Raw genomic sequence first — 15582 nt, 5'->3', positions numbered from 1 at the left:
AAAGAACCGCGTGCGGCGCGTGAGGCGCAGAGAGCTCCTCTGCGGGTGGCGATGGTTGGCGCTGCGTTTGGCTGCACGACGACGGAACACTGACTGACTTGACTGGCGAGGATCGAACGCGCTTCAACCGAGCACCGTCAACATCATCATCATCATCATCATCATCATCGTCACAGTGGGAGAGTCACAGCACACACGACATGTGGAGAGAGAGAGAGAGAGAGAGAGGCACGGATCCACGCGGACTGACGCGCTCTCGGACAGGTAAATATCCAGAATGCGCGTATGGATGGATGGATGGAGAGACAGAAGCATAGAGATGCACAGATGGACGCAGAGAATACAGGAGGAAGAGAAAGAGGAGGAGGAGGAGGAGGAAGAGGAGGAGGAGGCGAGATGGTCTCTGTCTGATCCTCGTCTGTGACCAAACTAAGAAATGTTCCTGAACATGGCTCATTTAAGCCGTGGGCGCTGCTTTCACCGATGAGTGGCTCCTCGCGAGAGTCGTCAAGAGCGCACATGAAACGGTCACATTTCCGGTCAAACCTTTCAAAATAAAAATAATAATAAAAAAACATTACTGGATGACTTGTTGCAGCTGATCAAAGAAGGTCCACACACAGGGTGACACAACTATTTATTTTAAACGATTTGCATTATCCTGCTATAGCTTCACTGCATGGGGATGAAATTAAGCTCTTGTCTATTCAATATTTGTTGTTTTGTTGCATATTGTGTATTTGTGTTTAGTTTTAGGGATGCACACATTTATTGGCAGATATTCCCTTCAAAATGTATTATTGGATATTGACAAACACATCAAGATCTGCCACTATGACTGATGACTACAAGAGCAGGCTAAAGTGGCCGCTACTTCTTTGACTCCTATTCTGGTGTCTTACACAACAATTTGTTGATGTTTATTTATTTTTCTCAATTAAGAAAATGTATATCGACATCTACTGTGCCATTAGTGGGCACAATATTTTGTTAATTTCATTACAGAAGACACAAATTACATCTGCAGATCGGCACAGGAAAAATGTATATATATATTGGTATTGATTATCAGCCCAAACACTGCTCAAAAAGTCCAATATCGTGCATTTATTTTCTTTCCATCTGCTGCATATTCACGCAAATTGTGCGATGTTGTTCCTCATGATGCCTTGTACTATTGTACAAGGTAAAATATGGAGAGTAATATAGACTGGTGGCTGGTTATGCGGCTAAAGCAGGGTTTCTCACTGTCCATCATGTTTTCGATGTTTCCCTGCTCAAACACACCTTATTCAAACGGTCAGCTCGTCAGTAAACTCTGCTGAAGCCTGATAACGACTCATTTATTTGAATGGTTGGTGCAGGGGAAACACCTACATCATGGAGGACAGTGGCTCTCCAGGACCAGGAGTGAGAAACCCTGGGCTAAAGGATGGATGAGTAGGCAAATATAATGACTCTTAATTATGTTGCAAATGAACACAAACACTTTCCCCCTGCAGACATACGCATGTAAGGCTTATTTAAAGAATTCCTAATGATATATGTGTATACAGTGTCTACCAAATCATATAGAAAAAAGTATATTCTATTTGTTGCAATGCTTTTATTTTTTAGAGGTTTAACCATCTCGTTTGCAGTTGTGTTTCCACTTCCAGTGTTTAGCTTCACACAGTTTCTAGCTCCACCTCCTCTTTGCCCCTCAGTCTCTCTCTGTGTTTCCCACCCAGCAAACACATTTACTGTCCACACAGATATTGACCATCATTACTGTATATGTTTGCCTGACATATTATATGTTACACATGAGGTGTGATCCACATATGATCTGATTTAGACTGTCACTGTCACTGAGGAAGTGTTGACTCCCTCCCTGTTGGGCCATAGGGGCTCCTCTGGAAAAATAAAGACCGTTAAATCTCTGCACTGCTTCACTCAATACAAGTTTAGATAATGAGAGCGCAGGAAGATGATTATTTTTCAGAGAACAGTTCCCTCAAGCTTCCTTGCTGCGAAAAAACAAACAAACAATATTAGTCGAAATTAGTTTCAGGGGAACAATTTGTACAAGTGGTAAATTATGGGTTTGGGGACCTAATGTCTGTGTGTATTTCACACGCAGCTCCAACGAGAGACGGCAAAGTAAGTTAACCAACCAAGAGTCAATTTAAACTTTTATTCAAGACACGTTTGTTAGCTTCAGCATTCACGACACAATAAATTACACACGCACGTACACCGTTAATCACAATCTCTTTTTTAAAAAAAAGTGCAAAGCATCTGGAAAAGCATGAGCTCATCGTTATGAAACACAATGTATGTGGACACAGCAGAGCCCTCGGCCTGAAGAACTTCAAAACAAAAACATCAAATATTAAAACAGACATCTCCAAACAACAGTGTTCAGACTCTTGGCCGAGCCTTTGTGCAGCAGCAGCAGCAGCAGCAGCAGCAGCATCAGGCCCAGGTTATACTTCTGCGTCAATTTAGAGATCCACGAGGCTCCATGTGGCGTAAATTCTGCGTTGGCCCTTGTGTGCCGACCGTGCACGCTGCCTGTATCAAAACACTTTGCAGTCCAGTTGGTGGTCTGCTCTTATTTTCATCAGTCATAAGGGAAAATAAAGACGTCGATAACCATGAAAACTTGCTTTAGGTTATATGAGGACGCCTGCCGCTACCCACAAATGGAAACACAAAAGGTGATTTCCTGGTGAGAAATTGCAGAACACATGCGTTAAACACTTGACTGAGGTTGATTTGAGTATGAAAGGAACCACAGGCTTGTACGCACGTGCAGAAATGTAACGCGGCTACGCGGTAAGTGTAGCTCGGCCATTTTAGACATTAAGATGCAACACAAAAAAAACCTTCTTGGGACTCGCATGTTGATAAAAAATTGCTGTCTGCAAACTTGACAGCCATTTATCTTTTGGAGAGATTTGCGAGTGGAATAGAAAAAAAAAGAAAAAAGAATTAGTCCATGTTTGTTCACTTTGAACCAGAATGAGATCTGAAGGATTTCTCACTCAACGAAAAAAAAAAAAAAAGACGCTAATCAACACGACAAAGACATTAATACATTCTCACAGTTTTCAAGTTCCACTGTGAGTGAAGTGATCATTTCAACAGGAATCTAGAGCCAATACAAAGAATATCTGCTTTTAAGTCCCGGTGATCTTCATAAGCACTTTTCTCTCCGTCTCAATAACCTTGTTGCAGCTCCTGTAATTCTAACTCTGGAATGATTAAATGAAACGGAGCATACACTTTTCACACCCAACTCACTGTCAGGACGGGAAAATATCAAAAAGAAACATTTTTGATGCAAATGAGGATCCACTTATTGGCCATTAAAACGATTCTGAGTAAAAAAATAAATAAAAAAAAGGTGTGTGTGAAGAAGACGGAGGTTAGGCAAAGGAGCACAGGATGGGATGTTCTCCCATGATGCAGTTCACATGGCGTCAAAGTGGAAACGGTGGGCTTCCTGTCTCTTCTCTCGGTCATCTGCTTTCTGATCAAGACACAAAACACAGAGAAGAGACAGAGTCAGTCAAAGATCACAGTTAGTAACATGGACTATAAGACTGAACACAGGACATTTGCACCTTTAATGAGCAGCTTCTTAATTGTTTTTGGAGAGAAAATGATAAATGCATCCACAAATGAAGGTAGAATAACAGCACCAAAAACACACAGGCTAGTTTGCAGACATTTATTAAATAAGGTTGCGACGTTCTGCTTATCATCGGGTGTCGTGGGAAAGCTGGAATCAGTCCCGGCTGATAATGAGTGGGAGGTGGAGGGGAAACCCTCTGCTGGTCTGTCAATCACAGGAGTGTTTGAACTGTGGGAGGAAACCAACGCAGGCACAGGGAGAACATGCCATCTCTACGTTCAAAAGCAGAATCTGAACCCTTTCGAAAGTCTTTCTGTGCCTGAACACATCGCACGGCTACCTCAGCGGGCATGATGGCAAGTGTAAGGGTCTGTTTACATTAGGGATAGACGGCCGATATTCAGCATTTTGACGCATATCAACCTTATTTTTTTAATCTGATGGCTGATCTATTCTATCCTATTTATTTATTTAATGAATTAATGAATTAATGAATTAATGAATTAAAGAATTAATTAAAGTTTTGTTTAACTTTATAAGAGATGCTGCTGACCCTGGGAAATTCCTGCACTTTTTGTTTTTCTTTGAACATAAAACAAAGATGAGAAAAAAGATGAAATAACATTTCAGTTATATTGACATTTTGGAGAACTTTATTTACTGTAGAAAACTTTAGGGAGCTGTATCTATTTGTTTAAGTTTTCATTTAACTTTTTAAGACATGATGCTGAGCCTGGGAGCTTCTTTAAAACAAAGCTTTAAAACAAAGATGTCTATTGTCTAAAATAATAATTAAAAAACAACCTTTAAAATGTTGCAAATCTGAAAAGCTGTTTGCTTAAAGGCATTTAAACAAAGTAAAGTGTTGGTGTTTGTATTATTTAACATTTTGACACCAATATTTTTCATTTTCACTGCAACTGATCATCTGCTCCAAATATCGGTTATGGGCCTTTGGGATAATGACTTGAAAAACTAAGGAAGGAGATTTTGAGAAGTTACCACTTCATATCAGAGAAGACTGAAATGTGTGTGTGAACTACACCAACAGTTCATGTAACTGCAAAGTGACAGCATATACTGTATATAATCATCAGACTATATTAAAGCCCTATATATTAAAGTCTGGAAAAAGCTTCTAAAACACTCTTTATCTTCTTTGTTGAAATCCTCTTCATGCCCTGACGGCCTTTATGAATAAACAAAGTTGTTTATTACAGTGCTGTGATAATTCATTTAATTTGGATGGAATGGATCGATTGCACCTGTCATGAACCCGACCTGCACATCTGAGCAAATAACGATTCATGATTTTTTACAAGTCATCCAGACATTTTGTCAATGGAGCTCTCTCTCGCCGATCTTTTACTCAGCTTCAGATAGTGTGTGTCGTCACGGGTTTTGAGGGCGGAGCTTCGAGACAGGAGGCGGCGGAACGTAACGATTAATATTCAGTTAACATATTTCCTCACCTGAAGAGCAAGATTTCACTCCTCATTATGCCGCTTTGTTAGATATGTGCATTATCAAATAATTGCACTCTTTTGATTTGGATATGACCCTTGGTCGTAAAATTGCGATTTCAATTATTTTGTGATTAATTGGCGATTTAAATGTGAGGATTTCAACAAGAGTGTTTCAGAAACAAATGACAGAGTCAAGGTTTAAAATCACAATGTACACGTGTGTGTGTGAAAGAGCATGTAATTAAAATTATTATTATTATTCTTGCACCACATGTGGTCTGTGGCTTCTTTCAGCTGTTACAAACTAAATCAATGTGTCCTCATTATTTACAGAACAGCTAGAGTGTTAAAGCCACTTACGTTCAAGCTCCGGTCAACTGCAATATTCACTGATTAAATATGGTCACACAGCTTCATTTAATAAGGCCGCAGGTAGATTGTTTTACTTAGATTCCTCAATGCATTTTAACTACCAGTTAGTTAGTTAGTAAAAAAAAGGTAATTAAAGGTTGAAAATGCTATTTCTTTGGCAGCTGAAAATAATGTTGAAAAGTTCCTCATTTCATTGAATGAAAAGCACATTTCAGTCTGAACCTCACCTGTCCAACACTGATAGCATGTTCCCTTTTCTACTGGTTGCCATGGTTTTGTATCTTCCTTGTTTGACTGGACCTGGTCCTGGTTTAATTGGACTTTAATAAAAAGTGATTGCATCAGTTATCGCTCAAATAAGAACTCTGATTATCAACTGAATGTAAGATAGCGATAAAGTAAGAGAGGCAAGGTTGAGATGGTTTGGTCACGTGCAGAGTGACAGTGAAGACAGAGAAGGTTCATGATTGTTATGAAGGAGGACATGAGGACAGTTTAACAGAAGAAGACACAAGGGAGAGGGTGCACTCTTAGAAATAAGGGTTCTAAAAGTGTTCTTCTACAAGGGCTGAGGTTCTACCTGGAACCATTTGTTTTTCAAGGGTTCTTGGTAACACTGGTGGTTCCGGTAAGAACCATTTTGATCCAGAGAACCCTTTGGAACCCCTTTCCCGAATAAAGGATTTTAAGAGGGGTTCTTGGTAATACTAAGGGTTCCAGGTGGAACCAAAAAGGGTTCTCCTATGAGGACAAGCCGAAGAACCTTCTATGGTTCTACTTCGCACTTTCATTTCTAAGAGTGTAGGGTAAGATGGAAGAAGAATAATAATTTGGAAATACCTAAATCATCTCAATACAATTTCATGTTTCCACTCGTACAATAACAATTCCTGATGATATTATGGTAAAAAGAAGGCAGGAGCATCTCACACTGTGTGCTCAGCGACTTGATTATTTATGGTGATACAGTGTAAGGAGGACATCTAGGTCAAATTCAGGATATTATTTTTCCTGATATGATCTCATTCACACGCAATAAAAAAGCAGATGCACACGTAACGGAAAAGGTCTTATGAGGATACGGCGTTCTAAAGAAACAGTACGAGTGTTTTTTAAAGCCAGTGGGCTGTTCTCATCATCTGGCCGTGGAGACAGACAGGTGTGAAGGCCGCAGGCAGCACTGCCTAGCTAAGCTGAAAACAAGCTGACAGACGTGAACACCGCACACAGCCCACCCCCCACCTACCCCACTCTGGGCCCGTTCATGTCACATGCTGCTAATATTCCTGTCTGGTGCTGTGAGGAAAGTTTGAGACAACGGCAGCAATTTCCCATTCTTTGTGTTTACTACTTGATACCGACAGCTGATATTGTCCTCCATGGACTGAGTACATTTCACCGACCAAGGGCCTGAGAAAAGTCATTGTGTAATAGAAGGGGGTACAAATCCTTGCACTTCTCCACAGTGCATTAGTGGAATCAGTGCCACAGTCATTTCTGGACAAAAGCAAAAACGGCAGCAGCAGCTGTGGGGACCGAGGTACCAACAGTCCCAATTAAACGCATAGTCAACAATTCTCATTCAATAGATTTTTTTTTTTCTTGAGTCAAATTCAGTGAATATGTCCTCAGAGTCTTATATCTGTTCTGTGTGTGTGTGTGTGTGCGCGCGCATTGAAAATGAATCCAATGTCCCTTGAACAATCTGGCTCTGTACATGGGAAACAAAGTAAATGACTCAGACTGAGCCCCCAACACGACGCTGCACAAATAGCACAGTCAATCAGCAGCAAATGGGGGGTTGTGTTCATACACATAGTAGGAACAAGGGAATGAAAAGGAGAAATAAGTATGTGTGTGTGTGTGTGGGTGGAAAGGGGTTGAAACTTTAAAAATGTTGCAATGGTCTAACTGATCTGATAATTGCAAAGGCCAGTTTTTGTTCTGGTGGAGAGACGACGGAGATCTAAATTGTTTAACATGTGAATGATGCATAAGTCAAAAGGTAGCATTCAAAACCTGCTGTCCTAGATTCTGCCATTGTTACGCAGTAAGAACAGTTTTTGTTTCTTTGAAGACATTTTACATTTCAGCATTTCCACAGTGTTTTATCTACCACAATGTGCATTTTATTTTTCCTAACCCTAAAACCACGTGAGGACCATTTTCAGACAGACCTGGAACAATGTAAACCTATCTATCTTTTAGTGTTTATCAAGGAAATGGGTTCATTTTGAGTGTTGCAAGTATAATATTTGATAACGATAAGATTAGAGGCACTATATCATTCAAAATACCTAAAGATTATACTTAAATACAATATTTGAGTGAAGCAAGCAGCATATAAGTTAAAAAAAAGGAAAGGAAAAGGAAAAGGAAAAGGACAGAGACTTTATATGGCAGTGAATTGTAATTAGGTTACTATTAGGTATACTTTTTTTAGAGGTCACCTTTTGACAGTAGCTCAGCATAAAAAAAAGATTCTGTATCAAGTCTATAATGCATTCACTATCTTACATAAGATTCATGATGAAGTGAGGATGAGAGGGTCATGAATAATTCAGCATGTGAGTTATGGCTGTGAAAACTCTACTCGAAACCTAAATAGTCATGTGACATGATGCATAAAGAATAATAATAACAATAATAATAAAACTGGTGAGAATGTTTAGTATTTAAAAAAACAAAAACAAATGCAAAGCCTTAACTTTACATTCATTTTGTGATTTACTTGTGAAATGAGCAGGTGTCACATGACTGCACACAGCCTCAGTCCCACTGAGAGACATGGAGATGACGGTCTACTTTTAACAGACAGCCAGGGGACTAATTTGCTTCACACGCAAGATGGTCAGCAACAAAGTGACTGCTTTTGTTAAGATATCAGTGTCTGGTGTTCTGCTTTATATTGTGCTTACTTACTTTTTAGGGCTTTGTGTTTTAAGGAGCAGATGGACTGCTGTTATGTTCTCCTCTTTGGATAAACCAATCAACTGTGCTGGGCTGCGGTAGAAGCCTAGAAGTCTATAATTGACTATCAAGGGAATTATACCAAATTGTCACCTCGAGGCCCGTTTCATCATCAAGCTGCAGCAGCATTGATTTGTGTCAATCAAAAGGTTTCACTGACACAGGGACGCCGCTGAGTCTGAAACCAGGTGCACACGGTGTCATGTCTGAGTTTCGAGGGCTCAGCTCGTTATGTGTGGTGTACTGTATGTGCAGCATGAGGACGATGCATTGATTACAATCAAAATATTTAATTTAAAGATCCCATGTATCCCAAGTAAAACGAAACTTAAGGGACAGGAAATTTCCAGCCACAGAGGCTACTGGGAGCTAACAGCAGTTAGCATTTGGAAAAGTGATCATTTGCAGGCTCTAGCAGGCACATTGCTGACATATATAACATGTATCCACTGGACAGATAAATCCTCTGAGGCTGGAAGTTTGTGTAGAACTCTGTGCTGCACTGAGGAGCCATTTGGATACTGTGGGCCTCGCCAGCAATCTCACGTGTTTTACGGACAAATCGAAGCTCCACGAGACAACAATTCCAGGAATTTAGCGCATTGTGACGTCCCACTGAGTAAAACATGCGATGTTGACTTCCACAAACATCACGTGTTGGACCACAAAAACATGAGTGAGTCATCTTTTTTCACACTTTGGCGACTGGTAGGACCTCCAGAGTCCCAAATATAAGTATTAAAATGATTGACAAGTTGATTTAGCATAATATGGGACCTTTAAATGTAATTACCATACCCTTCCTGTCCTTTTCTACCAATGATCATACCAGTATTTCTGTTTACTTTTGCCACAACAGTTTATGTTTCATCACAGATACTCAGTGCTGGGTAATCTGCATATTTGATTTGGCAAAGGTTTTGTAGGTTCCTAACAGAACCCTCCTCATTTATGCAGACCCTAGTGGCATAGGAATAGGAGGCAGATGATCCACTGTGGTGGTGTCCCCTAAAGGAAGAAGCCAAAAGAAAAAGACGACGACTCTGGCTAAAAGCGCTGTTGGCTTGCTAGGCGGAGCAGCACGTGCCTCTGGCCTATACGTGACATTGTTGTTAAGACAGCAAACACCAGAGGCGCCAGCGCAAACAAAGAAATGCCAAATGTCACTCAGCGGGCTCACCCTGACCTTACTGGATGCCCTGCCAAACCAGACGTAGGAGAAGATGAGATACGAGGGAGGTTGTTAACAATTGGAACAGGAGTCTTCCTCAATCATAATTCCCTGAACGTATGAGGTGACATCAAATTAGTGTGTCAGACCAGATGGTGCAGGGGGGTCACAGGGGGTCACTTAACTTTGTCAGTTATTAAGGACATTTAAATACTCTGGATACATTTTGAAAAGTCATTTTTAGTCAGAACACCAAGTATAGACGATGCTGCTGGATATCAGGGGGGCAGAGAGAGAGCACGGCGCAGATTTAGACTCAGCAATGTTAGATTTAAAACGGAGAAATCGCACGGCAAACAGGGAAGAAATATTTCAGGAGATGATGAATGATGATTAATTGCTTTTTGGATTTTCCGGCAACATTATTAGACAAGTACAGTATAGTATTTCGGTCCAAATTTCAGCTTTTCTGAAATACTATTGGATAATCTAATCTATAATGGATATATATATATATATATGCCTCCTTTTGGCTCTTATTCTTGCCTGTGTGAGGACCAGACTTGATGAAAAATGAAGTACACTCTAGCACCTGCCCGTACAGGTGAATTCTTTTTCTAATTTGCATTTTCTTGTACTTTCCCCTCATCGTTATAGCTCTCGACACATAACTGAGACGCCAGCCATGTTTTTTTTTTTTTTTTTTTAAAGTGCAGACTAAGGTTCAGATGAAGCTGATGCTCACGACCGTCTCCCACAACAATGACAATTAGAGTGCTTCTGTGTGTAGTATGACATCCTCCGCGTGGAAGAACACACACACAAATACACAATAAGTGCACATAATCGCACAGCAGATGGCTCGGAGGAGATGCCAGTGACTTACTGCACCACTCAGCCCGGCAGTTCGGCATTACCGCAGTGAGCGCGGATGAAAAAACAAGACAATCCGAAGAAATTAGTTTCATAAAAATAAACTCAGCAGATCAGTGGTTTCTAATGTTTGCGCCTGACATTTTTGGTGCGACTGTAGTGTACTGCACCGTGTGTTAGTGCGTCAGAGAACAAGCAGCCCAGCGAGAGCTGAAGCACGAAACACGCGTGAAAAACTTGCACCGACTCCCTGTGGGTGTATTTATGGCCGTAATGAACAGCAGATCTGCCATGCTGAAAGGACAGAAGCACGCAATTAGTGCTGAACGCCCTTTCAGGTTGTGGTCTGGGGAGATTGAGACAGATAGAGAGAGAGAGAGATAGAGAGAGAGAGTATATGTCTCTCAATGGGAGGCTAGAGGACTACAGGACAGCGAGGACCCATCTGCTGCTCGTTGTGGCCAATCTGCTCTCTCTCTCACAAACACACAAACACACACACAATTTAAAGAAGTAAATGATCAGATAGAAGCCAGTGTTAACTACAACACTATGTGTGTGTGTGTGTGTGTGTGTGTGTGTGTGTGTGTGTGTGTGTGTGTGTGTGTGTGTGTGTGTGTGTGTGTGTGTGTGTGTGTGTGTGTGTGTGCGTTAACCTTCTCTTTCCAATGGAGGATGCCAATAATGACAAGGATGAAGACACACACTCCGATCAGTGCGATGGCCGTCAGCAGCACACTGTTGCTTGGAGTCAGGTACAGTTTAGCAGTCCATCTAGAGAGAGAGTGTGGGGGAGGGGGGGGGGGGGGTTAAGTTTCATAACACTTTCATTTGACAGAATAAGTTATGTAAGTACCAAAGGCACACATGTACAGAGACGTATCTAATACAAAAAAAAAATGTGCGTAATTCTTTGTTGTCACAGGTCTCTGCTTCCAAGGATTTTTTTATTAAATTCCAGCAAAATTTCCAGCCACTTCAATATTTTTCACAAATCACACCATAATCTGTGTGCATGTGCTGGGTGAAACCCAACACACCTTTCTGCTATTTCTATTTCTATTTGGATCCCATTGCTTTCATGAAGTTGAAATGTGGGTGGGTGTGTGTGTGTCTGGCGAGCTTGGCGAGGGCACAAGTGTGTAGTGGTGACGTGGAGGAGGGAACGTGTGTGTGGGTGTGTGTGTGTGTGTGCGTGTCTGTGTTCAATAGCCATCTGGAGCTTCTCGTGGGGTTTAGGCTTCATATGAACAATGGCTTGATAACATGAGAATATGAACTATTTGGTGAGAGAAAGTGACACACAGAGAGATCTGCTCACAGGTTTCACAACAGCAAACCACATGGACTATGTAAACTTCACTTTCTTCAATATGTCCCTTAAGTGGCAACCGATGAGGGGGTTAAAGTGCTGAATGGCACCCGTAGCATCAGTGGCTCATTCCAGAAAAAAAACGAAACAACAACGGTGTGTGGTGTACAAAGAAATTGGAAAGCGTGCGATCCATTTTTAACTGTGTGATATCTTGAAGTACACTGCCTCTACCTGTGAGGCTGGTTGTGTGGGAACGGTATGACGATAAGCTGAGAGTTGGGAATGATGGCCGTCCACTCCTTCTTCCTTATGACCTGGAAAAATAGAGAAAGCACGTTAGCTGGGTACGGCTGATATAAAACACGCAACTGTGCAGATTTGCATAGGAATCACGGACGGACAGACAGACACAGTCACACTGTATGTATGTTAAGTCCACTGGGGCAGAGTAATAAAGTCCCATGGTTTTCTTTAGCTACTGTAGAGTGGCTATTTTAAGCTGTTCGTCCACAACGCAGACAAGCTGCGACTGGCAATAAATTACTGTTGCTTCAGGGAGTAACAATCTTTTCGTGATGTGCTCGTGTGCCTGTGCACATACAGGTGTGTGCATTTGCATATGTGATCAAGTGCTTGTGGGTGCATTATCTCCGTCTCTCTAGCGCAGTAAGCTAACTCATCATGGCACCACTGAGACCTGCTCTGAATGGAGTTCAGGGGAAAGACGAACCGGGCTCATAAACAACACACGGACATTTGAAAGTGACTTCGGGCAATAACTGTCACAGCGTTCGTTTTGAGCTGTCCCTGAGTTGACATAACATGGTTATCATCCATCATTATAGCACCGAATGACATGTAATCCAGTTGATTGTATGATTAGTGAACATCGCACAAACTCACACATGACAAAGTGTTATGTGTGGCTACATCATACAAATATAAGACGGGGAGTTGCTATGACAGTGTTCAGACATCATCTTCCACACAGCTGGAGTGATCTGACAACAAGAGGACAGTGCAAAGTACAGCTCTGAATGCATCTTCACAACATCAACACTTTTCACCTAAAAATGGCTATTTTTCTTATGGTTAAAATCCTCACAGAAACACATGCAGGTTATCAATGGACACATCTACACAAGTCAGAATCTTTAAAAAACTTTTCTTCTTCTTGTGTATTAGAAAGTATTAGCCTACATCTTGGGAAAGTGACAACAGGAAACTCCTCCAGGAAGCATTTTGATGCCAGGTGTGAACAGTCATCGTTAACATTTCCTCAAATTTGTACAGATGGATTTAATGTGAGATCTGCAAATGTCAAAGAAATGATGTGCTAGCCCCCCGGTCAAATTTCTGGAAAATAACAGTATGAGCACATGTGAGAGTACAGGTGTAAAATCTCCATGCGTCCTGCCTCCTGCATTTTGAAGGATGTTATGAATTTTTTTTCACTTCATGTCAGAAAGCTGCTTTTAAGACTCAGGAGTGAACTGAACTGCCAACACTAAATGTGTTTGCACTTCATCAATGTTGCCCTGTAGTGTAAGTGGTTAGGGCTGTTTTTGGACTTGTATCTAAAACAGCACTGAGCATTGGAGCGGTAGCAAGCGATTCACATCGATTAAGATACATACAAATACAGGCACGGATGCATCACATCAGTTATTTGAAAGCTCTAAGTTTGCTCATAGCTGGTAGTGGCTCCCTGCTCTCCATCAGTTGAGAGGAGACACTTCTTTGCTGCTTTGGAACAGCATTGCTTTTTACATAAAAAGCACATTCTTGCCGCCAGCCATCGTCACCATACTCTTGGAAAGCACTGCTGTCGGTACGGCAACTGGCGAGGGAGCAGAGCTAGACCGCACTACGAGCTACTACTAGACCGATCTGGCTGTTCGGAAGAGAAAAGTGTTTCTAAATCTTCAGAGAGAAAAACAGAGAGACTGTGGTTCAAAGCCAGGGAAACTGGTACACTACAAGAGAGCGAGGGAGGAAAAACACAGAGATGGAGAGTGAGGGAGATGGAGATGGAGAGACAGAGTGAGTGTGACAACTACGGCACTGTTTAGTGAAGTAAACCACTTTGAGCAACAAAGGAAATCCCCCAGGGTAAATGATAAGTGAACAGGAGGAGAGGGGGTGAATAAAAGAGAGGTATGACTGGACAGAAGATGGAAGATATACACGTATCTTTTACAAAACCTCTCCCTTTGCGCAACAGCAGGCAGGAACACTCTGTTTTCAGGAGACAACTGTAAGTGGCACAGTGGGGAGGGAAGTGAGAGAATGGGAGCAAGGCAGAAATAAAGACAGAGAGAGACATAAAACAAGAGCGAGAAAGAGAGACATGTATCAAGAGAGCTGAAACCTCCAGAAAGACCCAAACCTGCCAGCTGAGCAGGGTGGGGTGGTGGCAGGGATTTCTAAGCCCTCTCTTCTTCCTAAGAACTTCCCCAAAGCTTCTCCTCCTCCTCATTACAGGTAGATGTGATGGAGTTACTCCACTTCTCAGTCCCTCGGGATAAAAAAAAGAAAAGAAATCTACTCTGCATAATGGGCCACATCTTTAGGCCTTCATTAATTCACTTTGGAGAAGGAATAGGGAAAGTGAAGAAAAAAAAAAAAGAAGAAAACAGGAGTGAGTGGAAAGTGGATAACAAAGCAGCTTGTTTGAGGAGAGTGTTCCTGTGCGCTACAGTTTCTGAGTCGTGGACCGAGCAATCTGCAATTCTAATCAGCTGCTTGATGGAAGACCTTAGTACCACATGGGAGGGGAAAAATGGGCCCTGTCGTGCCTAATATTCAGTGTGACAAGTGCAACGCGAGGGGGAGAGAGAGAGAGAGAGAAAACTGAGATGGAGATGAATGCTAATAGAGAGCGAAAGCTGAGCTGAAGAGAGCTGGTGTTTGAGGAAGTGTAGTGAAGAAATGTGGCTGACGAATAAATTAAAAACACAAAAGCAATCAAATATTGATTATATATTCATATAACATTAGCTCGTAGAGTGACGGAAGGCACGCTCAGGCTGCATCCAGAGAGTCAGTCGAGGAATCCTCCTCTTGCAGGCTCGTTAAACAAAGATGTGCTTGAAGCTCAAAAGAAAAACCAGAGTGCTGGTATTCCATGCCAGTAAGGAGCTCACGGCACCTTTATCAATTCCCTAAGTGATGTCATCAATCACCTCATATGAGGGATGAGAAGTTTATCTGCAAGATAAGCGTGTTTAGAGGGGACAGCTATGAAAACAATTGTTTGCAACAACTGAATAAATCCATCTTCACTGGAGTCTTGTGTGTCAAATAAGCAAAAAATGAGTAAGCAAGCAAAAGACTCCCTGTAGACAAACTGTAGAGTGAAGAACTGATTAGTATCGTGTGGGTCGTCACTCGTCACCACCGTATTTTGTGTTTTAAGCAAATCCATCCAATATTGTTATAACAACCTAAGCCCTGCAGCAAAAGAACACACAACAATGTTGGCAATGTGCTGCCACCACGAAACCAGCCGTCTAATCTCACAACTAGCTGTGGGGACAAAGATCACTATGAAAAACATCTATTTAAGCTCCTCCCAACCAGGCAGGAGCTTCAGATTCATCTGTGTTCACACAAACAGACTAAAAACAGCTTCTTCACTCAAGTTGTGGAAAAACTTTGCAGTTTGACAAGTGCCATACACTCTTAGAAATAAAAGTGCTAAGTAGAACCATATAAGGTTCTTTGGCTTGTCCTCATAGGAGAACCCTTTTTGATAAAGTTTCTACCTGGAACATTTTTGGAGGGTTCCACC

At 41.6% G+C, this 15582-nt stretch overlaps 1 protein-coding gene across 1 annotated transcript in view; it reads right to left on the bottom strand.

Annotated features, from left to right (window-relative positions):
* Positions 1–3457: 3457 nt before the first annotated feature.
* The window catches only part of itfg1 (integrin alpha FG-GAP repeat containing 1), a gene marked incomplete at both ends in the record, with an annotated part of 108565 nt that continues 96440 nt past the window's right edge, over positions 3458–15582 (bottom strand). Inside the window, 3 exons of the mRNA XM_083900565.1 lie at positions 3458–3517; positions 11131–11248; positions 12021–12103. Of these exons, the coding sequence (XP_083756691.1) occupies positions 3458–3517; positions 11131–11248; positions 12021–12103 (261 nt within the window). The remainder of the gene's footprint in view (positions 3518–11130; positions 11249–12020; positions 12104–15582) is intronic.

Source organism: Microchirus variegatus, assembly GCF_963457635.1.
Source record: "Microchirus variegatus genome assembly, chromosome: 14".
Lineage (NCBI taxonomy): Eukaryota > Metazoa > Chordata > Actinopteri > Pleuronectiformes > Soleidae > Microchirus > Microchirus variegatus.
The sequence above is the reverse complement of the archived record's forward strand: the minus strand, read 5'-3'. Positions and strand labels throughout refer to the sequence as shown.